This window comes from Lithobates pipiens, unplaced genomic scaffold (assembly GCF_037356315.1).
Source record: "Lithobates pipiens isolate NorthernLeopardFrog02 unplaced genomic scaffold, aLitPip1_a1.2 Scaffold_16, whole genome shotgun sequence".
NCBI lineage: Eukaryota > Metazoa > Chordata > Amphibia > Anura > Ranidae > Lithobates > Lithobates pipiens.
The window spans coordinates 307,990,340-308,001,543 of record NW_027507748.1 but is presented as its reverse complement, the minus strand read 5'-3'; the positions used below and the strand labels follow the sequence as shown (position 1 = coordinate 308,001,543).

General features: G+C 41.9%; 1 protein-coding gene across 1 annotated transcript in view; it reads left to right on the top strand.

Annotated features, from left to right (window-relative positions):
* The first annotated feature begins 5,472 nt into the window (after window positions 1-5,472).
* NRAS (NRAS proto-oncogene, GTPase) overlaps window positions 5,473-11,204 on the top strand; it is a 23,801-nt gene continuing 18,069 nt past the window's right edge. Inside the window, exons 1-4 of the mRNA XM_077481595.1 lie at window positions 5,473-5,601; window positions 6,787-6,965; window positions 7,563-7,722; window positions 9,504-9,627. Coding sequence (XP_077337721.1) covers window positions 5,491-5,601; window positions 6,787-6,965; window positions 7,563-7,722; window positions 9,504-9,623 — 570 coding nt within the window. The 5' untranslated portion in view covers window positions 5,473-5,490 and the 3' untranslated portion in view covers window positions 9,624-9,627. The remainder of the gene's footprint in view (window positions 5,602-6,786; window positions 6,966-7,562; window positions 7,723-9,503; window positions 9,628-11,204) is intronic.

Genomic DNA, 11,204 nt, shown 5'->3' with positions numbered 1-11,204 from the left:
ACTGTATGGCCTACTTAGTCCGTCGAAACACATTTCAGCGGACAGTCCGCTCGTGTGTGGGCTTCAGCTGACTTTTTCAGCGTGCAGTCCGGCGTACTAAGTATTTCGGATTTTTCGAAATTCTGTCCGTCGTACTTTGGTTTCAGCGGACAATCCGCTTGTCAGTATGCTAGTTCGACGGACTAAGAATGGCGCATGCCCAGAAAGGATTTACACGGCGGAAGGGTGCTTTGCTGTGTATTGGACTTCCTATTTCTAGTCCCGTCGTACGTGCTGTACACGTCATCGCGCAAGCTTTCGTCGGACTGTTTGGGTATCCGTGTGTGGTCAACTCCATTCAGTGGAAAGTATGACGGACTGTCCGTCGGATTGTATGACGGACTAAGTACGCCATACAGTCCGCTCGTGTGTACGTGGCATTAGATGCCATAAAGGATGAAAACTGAATTTCATGGAAAAAAACTGCCAAATGTTTCATACATGAGCTTATAGCAAACTTAGTGATACTAAGTCTCCCATTGTTGTTTTTAAAGAAATTTTTTTTTTATACTTACCTGTTGTGTGCACAGCAGCCTGGATCCTCCTCTTCTCAGGTCTCTCGCTGGCGCTCCTGGCCCCTCCCTCCTATTGAGTGAGCAGCTTGCTATGGGGGCACCCAAGCCAAGCCGCAGCCCTGAGTGTCCATTCAAACATGGAGCTGCATTTCGTCCCCATTCCCTCTCTCCTCTCATTGGCTAAATGACTTTGAAAGCAGTGGGACCCAATGATGCCGCTGCTGTGTCTGACAATTAGGAGGGAGTGTCCCGGATGGCCAAGGCACTCGTGCACATCGCTGGATCGAGATGGGGCTCAAGTAAGTATGGGAGGGGGCGCTGAGGGCGGCTGCTGCACACAGGAGGCTTTTTATCTTGATGTATAGAATGTTACTTAAAAAGATCAAACCACCTTGCCCTGCTATGTGGCTTGGCCCCACTCCTACTCTCTCCTCACTGGCTGTGATTCAGTCAAGTTTTTCCACCCCAAACTCGCTCTTCCATGTCTTTATGGCTCTTGTTTGTGCACTGGTGCTCAGTCATGTTGGAACAGGAAGGGGCCGTCCCCAAACTGTTCCCACAAAATTGGGAGCATGAAATTGTCCAAAATGTCTTTATATGCTGACGCCTTAAGAGTTCCCTTCACTGGAACTAAGGGGCCATGCCAACCAATGAATAACAACCCCATACCATAATCTCCCCTCCACCAAATTATTTGGACCGGTGCACAAAGCAAGGTCAATAAAGTCATGGATGAGTGAGTTTGGGTTGGAGGAACTGATCTTGACCCGATGGAACATGTTTGGGGTGAATTGGAGCACAGTCTGCGAGCCGGGCCTTCTCATCCAACATCAGTGACTGACCTCACAAATGTGCTTCTAGAAGAACGGTCAAACATTCCCATACACACACTCCTAAACCTTGTGGACAGCCTTCCCAGAAGAGTTAAGGCTGTTATAGCTGCAAAGAGTGGGCCAACTCAATATTGAACCCTCTGGACTAAGACACCATTAAAGTTCACATGTGTGTAAAGGCAGGTGTCCCATTACTTTTGGTAATATAGTGTATGTGTACACATATACCTAAAAATGTCCAGTTTTTTATATATATATATATATATATATAATTATTACTTCAATAGGTCATGTACATGTTGAAAGGAAAAGGAAGCTTCCGTCTTATTCATCATATTTGCGTTATTTTGTTTGTTTTGTTTTTTATCATGTGTCATAACTGCCTGACAACACTTCTGTTTTTAAAAACAGGCACTTGGCTGCCCAACTCCAATCAGCTAGCACGTTTTGTGCTAGTTGCTAGACACGTTTATTCTGTGCCTCCGATATTCTTTAGTACTTTTTTTTTTTTTTTTTTATCGGTTTGTAACTTTTTGCGGTTGTCATGAGATATTCAGTATATTGTTTGGGTCTATACTGTAGTAGCTTACTGTTGTTTACCCAATTATACGCATGCATAACACTGGCAGAGTCTGTAAGATGTGAAAAAGAGAGGTTTTTTTAAGGTGACATGAGTGATCAAACCAAATATATTTTTTATTTTCATGTGATTTTAAATAAACAAAAGCGACACAAAAAGCACAACTCCAAAACGAATTGTATAAAGTATGTAGTAAAAGGTCCTGTTCTAAAGTTTGCATACGCTATAAAATAGTTCTGTTCAAGTGTATATTGGACTTTCTGTGATCTGATTTATACTACTGTACTACATATTTTGTACCATCTTTTGTACCAAATAAAGTTTGTAAACAAAAAAAAATAAAAATTGTTCTGTTCCAGGTTTCATGAACTTGGATTTCTTTCACATGGGCTTAAAAATGCGATGCAACAAAAATTACCATTTTGCCACATTTTTATTGCCTCAAGTCAGTAGGTAGTTAAAACAATTGCAGGACGATGGGAAATCATACACAAGTGTTAGCTTTTGCTTTACTCGCATCAAATATTTTAGAGCATGTTATGTTCTCTACACTTTGACACAATCTCCAGTCTTTATCGAATTGTAGCATGATCTATAACATTTTTGACATGTTCAGAACATGTTTTTGAAGCTTCCAACAGCGTTCACTTTCCTATGTTTCTATATTGAACTGTGTTTTAACACGCCTTGAACATGGGTTAACTCTGTCATTTTGCTGTACTTCTAAACCCATGTGACAGACTCCTTAGTGATTTCTATGGTGTGTTGGTTTTGACATCAGTGACAGCTTTTAGTCTTTGATAGTTATAAATGAGGCTTTATTCTCCCCTTTTTTTTTTAAATGTATTTGTTTCTTATGTGGTTTTATTATTTTCAAAAACTAAGTCCTGTAAGTTCTTGGGTTAAAAAGCCTCCTGGTGTAAATTTTTTTTTTAACCATAGTGGTGTAGTAATATAGACTTTCAGAGCTTTGTAATCACCACTCCAGAACCTTTTTTCTTTTCAGCTGCAGCCACCAGGGTGGATTTGATTTAAATCGCTAGTAAAAAGGCTTGATTAAAATCAACTTGATTTAAAAAAGAATTTTTTAATGAGCAACTGTCATCTCTGTCCTGCAGCAGCTCCTCCTCTGACCCGCTATTGACTCACGACAGTCCGATTCACTTTAATAGGATGGTTGGTAATGCGGCCGTGACACCACAAGGTGAGGAATGTGGCAGCAGCTGGTGAGTCGGATGCCCACTATGGATCTGAAATGACAGGTGCTCTTTAAATGTAAGAACCTATTCATGCTGGTAGGTAGAATCTTTAATATTTGCAAACAAAATGAAGGTTCCCTGTTTGGAATAAGCTGTCAGGTTAGTAAAACAGCGATATCAGAACAGATTCAATCACAGTTTGTAGTGTACATAGATTTGCAAAACAATGGGATAAAGGAATATTCCTGAACTTTGTTTCATCTCATGGTTACTGTGACATTTTGTGACTACATCAATACAGTGCATGTTATCTCCGCTTGCAGAGCTTGGATTCATTAAATGAGTTTACCAAAATTGTAAATATTTCGGAATATACAGCCGCGGGCTACATAACTAAGCTCCATTTCATGCTGAATAAACAAAATGATTAATGAATCTTAAATAGAAAACTATCTTTAGATAGTCTGAAAAATCTTATTTATTTATTTTTTAATCATTGATTTTTATCCACCCTGGCAGCCACTGAACTGTCAACTTGACCTTGTGTTTTGGATCATTGACATTTTGGTAAGTCAAAGTTCCACCTAGTGCAGTTTCCCACAATGTTCTCATAATATGATTTGTTCATCTTGCCATCAGTTTTAACAAAATATCCTGTGCTGCTATAGCTCACACCCCACCCCCTGCAACAGCTCAAATTCAAAGTATAGGGATGGTATGCTTTCCTTCAAAGGCCTAGTTGATCCCTCTCCAAATATCGTGCTTTATGGTTCTGACCCTTTCCCTTTTTTTTTTCTTTTTTTTTTTTTTTCTTCTTTAAAGTAAAATTTTGGTCTCCTTAGTCTGAATGGATATGTTGCAGTTCCAATGCTTCTTTATGTGGTATTTGACATTATTTTAAGCAGGCTGTTTTGGGGTACTGGTGCAGCAAAAATGGCTAACCTTTTTAGAGCTGCTGCCAGGGATATGCAATGGACACAACTGTAGTTTGTAGTTCTTGCGCTAAAGTCATTGTCCATCTTTTCAAGCGAGACAAATCTTCACTTAGAAACTATCATCCAACAACGGGAACACATATGTAGGCTGCTGTTGCCAACCTCTTCTAAATATCCTAGTTATATTGCTGTTGTGTTAATTAGGGCTGAAACAACGAATCGATCGACAACTAATCGTTTATGAAATGAATCAATTACTATTTTCATAATCGATTAATCGGCCAGTAACATAATGGGGTTAAAAAAAACTAAAATGAGCCCTTTATAATACAAAAAGAGCAAATTGCTACTGTAAATATTACTTACTGTTAATATTACTGTTCTACAGTAAAAAATGAACTCCTTACAGTAGTGATTATCTGCTTTTTTTTTTCTACTATAAAGGGCTAATTTTCATTTTTTTTAACCCCATTATGTTACTAAACGTCTTAGACCTGGTTCACATCTATGTGTTTATTGGTGCTTTTTGCAGAAATGCACTACAGTTCATTTACATGATACACGTGGTACATGGGACACGATCACATCTGAAAGGGTCAGGGACTTGTAATGCAAAACGGTGCTTTATTGGTTCAATATACTTCAATGGAGAAGCTGCAGAAAAGCATGTAGTGCGTTTCTGCAGCAATTTGTGTTTTTTAATCTGCCCAAAAAAAAAGCAAAAATGCAAACTGCTGTAAAATCACGTGCGCAAATATCAAAACGTACAGCAAAAAGCACTACAGAAACAGATCAAAAGCAAACAGCATAGGTGTGTACCGAGCCTTATGCTGGCCTCACGGATTAATTTGCAGATGACAATATTCAGATGAAAATCTTTGTACACTCGCTGAATGAAAGAATTTTGTTTGAAATTCTCACTTGTTTTTAACATTCTGTTTTTAAAATTAATGTAATTTCTGACCGAAAACCACAAACACTGTCTGGAAATTCCTTTGACTAAGAAGTTTTCTATTTCCAAATTTTCCTGTCACTGTGGTTGAAAATGAACATCAATTTGTCCCACTTTTTTTTTTTTTTTTTTTTTTTTTTAAAAGGTTATTAACCAAATAATCGATTAATCAAAACAATAATCAGCCAACTAATCGATTATGAAAATAATCGTTAGTTGCAGCCCTAGTGTTAATCCAGTTGCATCAATGACCAAGTTTGTACCTGAGTTTGACTTTGCTGGCTACATGCCTTTCAGTTAAAGTTAAGTCATCCAGGCAGTTACCATCTTCAGAAAAAGGGCCACAGTTGTTGCCTGTATGTCTCCCCTAATACAGGCTGCATATAAAGTCTACTGAACGTGCTTTATTTTTTCTATCAGGAAATCGGTCTACAGAAATGACAGAATACAAATTGGTGGTGGTGGGAGCCGGTGGTGTTGGAAAAAGTGCCTTAACAATACAGCTTATACAGAACCATTTTGTAGACGAGTACGACCCTACGATTGAGGTAAGTTATACACTTGTCACCTTGCTTATCAGCTAAGATGTTTTTGTTTTCCTAGGCTTGGCTAGGTTCACGTTTTGTGCGTGTGGTTGCTGCGGTGCTGCGCCTGTTCTGCTCCCACAACCACCTGCAGACCAAAACGTGTTGTAGTTTAGGAGATGCGCACCATTATTCTAACATAATCCTAATCACAGCGCAGTTTCTGCATTTGTGCTTTCCATTCGGGCTGCATTTTCAGTAGAGGTGCAGGGACCTTTTTTCGTAAGTTTGCAGGAGGCACAGCAGCCCATTCAAATGAATGGCCTGAGGTGCCAACACAATGCAGAGCCAATGTGAACCAATGTACAAGGTGTTTTGAAAATATTTTATAAAAATGATAAACAATACAGGTACGCAGTAAACATTGTTTCCATAGCAAAGCACCCATGTGATCCGATTCTGGTGCGGCAATAAAATGTTTGCACCTTTTTTGTGCGGTACAAATTAAGCCCATACAAAATGAATAGGCTCAAATTGCACTGCAAAGAATCGTGATTTCAATAGGAATGCATTGATATTTCCTCTCCAAATTACATGCAGTGTCCCGCACCGCACAAATGTGAACCCAGCCTAAAGGTAGGTAATTGAGATGAGATTATATTCTAGAAGTAGAAGGGATCAAAACACCGTAAATCAAATTATGTGTGTGTGTGTGTGTGTGTGTGTGTGTGTGTGTGTGTGTGTGTGTGTGTGTGATGGTTTCTCGTAATTCATTAGGCTCTGCTGCTTTTGTTGGATCCCATGCTTCAAATAAAGTAGGCTGTTCCTACTGAGTGTTAGGTGTACCCAATAAAGTTGCTTTTGTGTATGTTCAAGGGCAGTCTCTGCCCCTCGATTTGCACATCTGCCCTGGCCTTTAAAAGCAAATACCACAAAGGCAATTTCTATGCGCTCTTGAGTATTCCCGAGTCATCTGGCAGGTAGGCAGACTCAAGTACACAGATTCTTTGGGTTGTCTTACATTAAATAAACAGAGGTATTTTGTAATTATGAAGGATTAGCAGAAGGGTTTAAAATACCAGTGTGTTGGGAGCTGTGTGAATTTACAAATACAAATCTTCTAGCTGAAACTCCATAAAAGACAGCAGAAAAATTTAAACCGATGTCTGTCTATATTGTCGTAACAAATTTTTACCTGTTTTACTCTAGGATTCCTACAGAAAGCAGGTGGTGATTGATGGGGAGACATGCTTGCTGGATATTTTGGACACTGCAGGCCAAGAGGAGTACAGTGCCATGCGTGACCAGTATATGCGAACTGGTGAAGGGTTCCTTTGCGTGTTTGCTATTAACAATAGCAAGTCTTTTGCTGACATCAATTCATATAGGTAATTGTGCACTTTTTCATTAATAAGATGTTAAATTTTCTTAATAGGGAAAGTTTTCTTTTTTCTTTTCTTTATGGGAATGTCTAACTATTTTGCTGGCAGTATCGGCCTTCCATTTTCACTTTGGGTGGCCAGTTCATTTTTGCTTTGTAAGTTGGTCCCTCAAATAACCATACATTTTTAGCCTATGAAAATGTAGCCAGAAAGCAGTTCTGTTGAGACATAGCCCTTACACCCCCGGCAGTAAGAGTTGAATACCTGTCCTCCCAAGTTATTGCTGGGCAACAGTAGAGATCACCTGGGCAAACATATCTGTTTATGGTTTTTAAATGCAAGCCAACAGGAAATAGTGCTTTGTTGCCGTTGCTGGCTTCCCATAACATAGAATATTTTGGTGACAGGCTTTTACAGCAAAGCATGGAGCAATGTATAATAATCAAAAGAAACAAATTGGTATTCTTCCAGCATTTGTGAGCTTAATAAATAAGATTACTGCAATTCGCACATTGTTTATTATGCATGGCATTTCTGTATTAAATCAGTACTATTAATATCTGTGCTGTTTCCTAAAAAAAAAAAGTTTTTTTTCTAACACAGGGAACAAATAAAGAGAGTGAAAGACTCGGATGATGTCCCTATGGTACTTGTAGGTAACAAGTGTGATTTGCCAACCAGGACTGTAGACACCAAGCAAGCTCAGGAGCTGGCAAGAAGTTATGGTATCCCCTTCATTGAGACCTCTGCGAAAACAAGACAGGTATGTGCTTTTTAAATGTCAAACTATTGCACAGAAATTAGTGAATCAGGCTCGATTCACATCTATGGATGTTGCTTTTGAGCGTTTCTGCAGTGCTTTTTGCGGTGCTTGCCACGTTTTTGGACACACGTTTTTTACCGCGATTTTTAGACCCAAGGGCCTGGTATAGACCTGGGGGGGGAGACACCACGCCGTTTCTTTTTTTTTTTTTTTTTCCTCTTTTTTTTTTTTTTGTTTTACCGGTGTCTTGTCGACTACTGTCCCCCATCGCATAGTGTCCGCCCTAAATGAATAAGTGACTTGTATAGTGCTACCTATGCAAACTGAATCACCTCTGGGAGCTTTTGCCTCTGGTGTCCATCTGTGGTATAGCGCGGTCCTTTTGGGGTCCCGATGAACGATTCCTGCGCACCGAGTCCTGGTTCAAGCCCCACCATCCAAGTGGAGTTAGAATAAAAAATTGCCGAGCAAAGTGAGGCCATGCCCGAAGCGCTGCGAGTCCGCGAGGGGCCCTTTTACTAAGTGCTGTTTAACATCTACCATATGTCCACTTGCATGGTGGGGCTTGAACCTGGACACTGGGCAGAAGGTACTATTAAATGCGCATGCGCCGTTCATCTTCAGAGACTTTCGGGGGTCTCCTTTTTCTCCGTACTGCGCAAGCACTGCGCCTGCGCAGTACATGGTGGACACTATCCGATGGGGGGACAGTTCTCTCCATTTTTTATTTTTTACATTCAGCGGGAAGTCGGCTGACAGCTGATGACTCAGTGGTTGCTGAGGACGTGGCGGCCGGCTTCCTGGCCCTCTCCTTAGAAACCAGCTATATACAGTGTAAAAAAACCAAACACAAATCACGGTAAAAATGCGGTACTTGCGTTTTGGTGCGGGTCCAAAGAATTCTATTACATGAAAAACGCCGCATTTTGCAGGAAAAAAGGTCCCCGACCCTTTCCAAAAACTCAGAGGCACTAAAATGCATTGATGTGAACATATTCCATAGGAACCCATGTTAAAAAAAAAAATTTCACTGCATTTCTGCAAAATGCATCGAAAAACGCAGTGTGAATTAGTGTGAATCAAGCCTCAGACTGCACAGAGGGGGAATTGTGCATGCGCCTTTGTTTACGTTTATTTCTTAGTATACAAATTGTAGACGCTTTCTACAAAGTCTTAATTGCATAAATTCACCTTAATTTTACTCATCAAGGCAATTTTGAGAAAACGCTGTTATAGTGCGAGTTATAGTGTTACTATATATATATCTATCTATCTATCTCCCCTCCGCTGTCTGTACATCGGTGTTGCTTTTATATGTGGCGTTACAATAAAGGCAATTTTTTTTGTATCTTCAGTTGGGTGTGCAGCCATCTGGATCTTTGTTACTTGAATCGCCTCAGTTGCAACTAGGCCTGCACCCCAGACTATACAGACCATACAGCTGAGTGCTGACTCATCTTGGAGCAGTAGGAGCATATGTACGCATCAAGTTGCTATGCAATGCAATATTTGTCACACTACTGTCTTAATGAAAAAAGACTTTAGCTATTTGGATTGAAAGTAGGCAAATAACAGTGGGGAAAGTCACCACAATGTCTGCAATTTTCTTAATCTAACATAAATAGCCTAATAGATGGTTTCCACATGTTGCTAATTTTGATTTTAGTTGTTGCACTGTGTTGCAGTGTGATCATGTAAAGTGACAACTTGCTTAAATAGTGCTGCAGTTTTTTTTTTCTTTGTTTTTAATGAACCTTTTTGTTCTTAAATGGTTATTGTAGGGTGTTGAAGATGCTTTCTATACACTGGTCCGTGAAATCCATCAGTACAGGATGAAAAAACTGGACAGCAATGAAGACAGCAACCAAGGCTGTATCCGATTGCCCTGCTCTCTCATGTAAATAGGTAAGAGCATTACAGCCTTTACAAATCCGCAATTTGTAGTGCAAGTGGCCCAGTAGTAGACTGGGCCATGTATAGGCATGATGAAATCTACTCTAATGATGAAATCCAGTGGCAGAACTGGATTTTATAATTGGGGTGACAGTAGTGCATGTAGTTATAGGTTAGTACATTAGGTTTCTGCACCAATAACCAAGCGTTGGTAGTGTGCCTTGGGTGCAAGCTGCTTTCTATGGTGTCAGACACAGAACAGGAGGAGCCAAGAGCACCGACAGGAACCTAGAAGAGGGAGTTTGGCCCACTCTGTACAATATGAATACCTCCTAAATGGTGCACGTTCAGGAGATGTAAAGTACCTGTAGGTACAATGAATTACTGCTTTAAACCCATAGAGATGCTGCGTAATGACTTCACAGCAGATGTCTTACAAATATGAGCTGAAGTAGCTTTTTTTAACTTTTTTAAACGGGTCTCATCCAGAGCACCTGAAAATCCCGGTTTAGTCATTGCTGACAAAGGAGGTTCAACCAACTATTAACTCTAGGGTTCACTTACTTTTTCTGGCAGCACTATGAATGTTAATGGTTGTGTTCAGTAAAGACACAAAGGATTGCTTTTGTGTTTATCAGCTTAAGCACACTATTTTTGTCTATTCTGGTGAGGATCAGATCACTTTTTATGGCAAATTGCCACAGAAAACCACCTCCCTTAATTCTAATTCTAGTGCGTCTCTCTCTCCCCTCTCTCTCCCCTCTCTCTCCCCTCTCTCTCCCCTCTCTCTCCCCTCTCTCTCCCCTCTCTCTCCCCTCTCTCTCCCCTCTCTCTCCCCTCTCTCTCCCCTCTCTCTCCCCTCTCTCTCCCCTCTCTCTCCCCTCTCTCTCCCCTCTCTCTCCCCTCTCTCTCCCTCTCTCTCTCCCCTCTCTCTCTCTCTCTCTCTCTCTCCCCCCCTCTCCCGGCGCTCGCTCTCTCCCGGCGCTCTCTCCCGGCGCTCGCTCTCTCCCGGCGCTCGCTCTCTCTCGCTCTCTCTCCCGGCGCTCGCTCTCTCTCGCTCTCTCTCCCGGCGCTCGCTCTCTCTCGCTCTCTCTCCCGGCGCTCGCTCTCTCTCGCTCTCTCTCCCGGCGCTCGCTCTCTCTCGCTCTCTCTCCCGGCGCTCGCTCTCTCTCGCTCTCTCTCCCGGCGCTCGCTCTCTCTCGCTCTCTCTCCCGGCGCTCGCTCTCTCTCGCTCTCTCTCCCGGCGCTCGCTCTCTCTCGCTCTCTCTCCCTCGCTCTCTCTCCCTCGCTCTCTCTCCCTCGCTCTCTCTCCCTCGCTCTCTCTCCCTCGCTCTCTCTCTCCCTCGCTCTCTCTCTCCCTCGCTCTCTCTCTCCCTCGCTCTCTCTCTCCCTCGCTCTCTCTCTCTCGCTCTCTCTCGCTCTCTCTCGCTCTCTCTCGCTCTCTCTGTCGCTCTCTCTGTCGCTCTCTCTGTCGCTCTCGCTCGCTCGCTCTCTCTCCCTCGCTCTCGCTCGCTCGCTCTCTCTCGCTCTCTCTCCCTCGCTCGCTCTCTCTCGCTCTCTCTCCCTCGCTCTCTCTCGCTCTCTCTCCC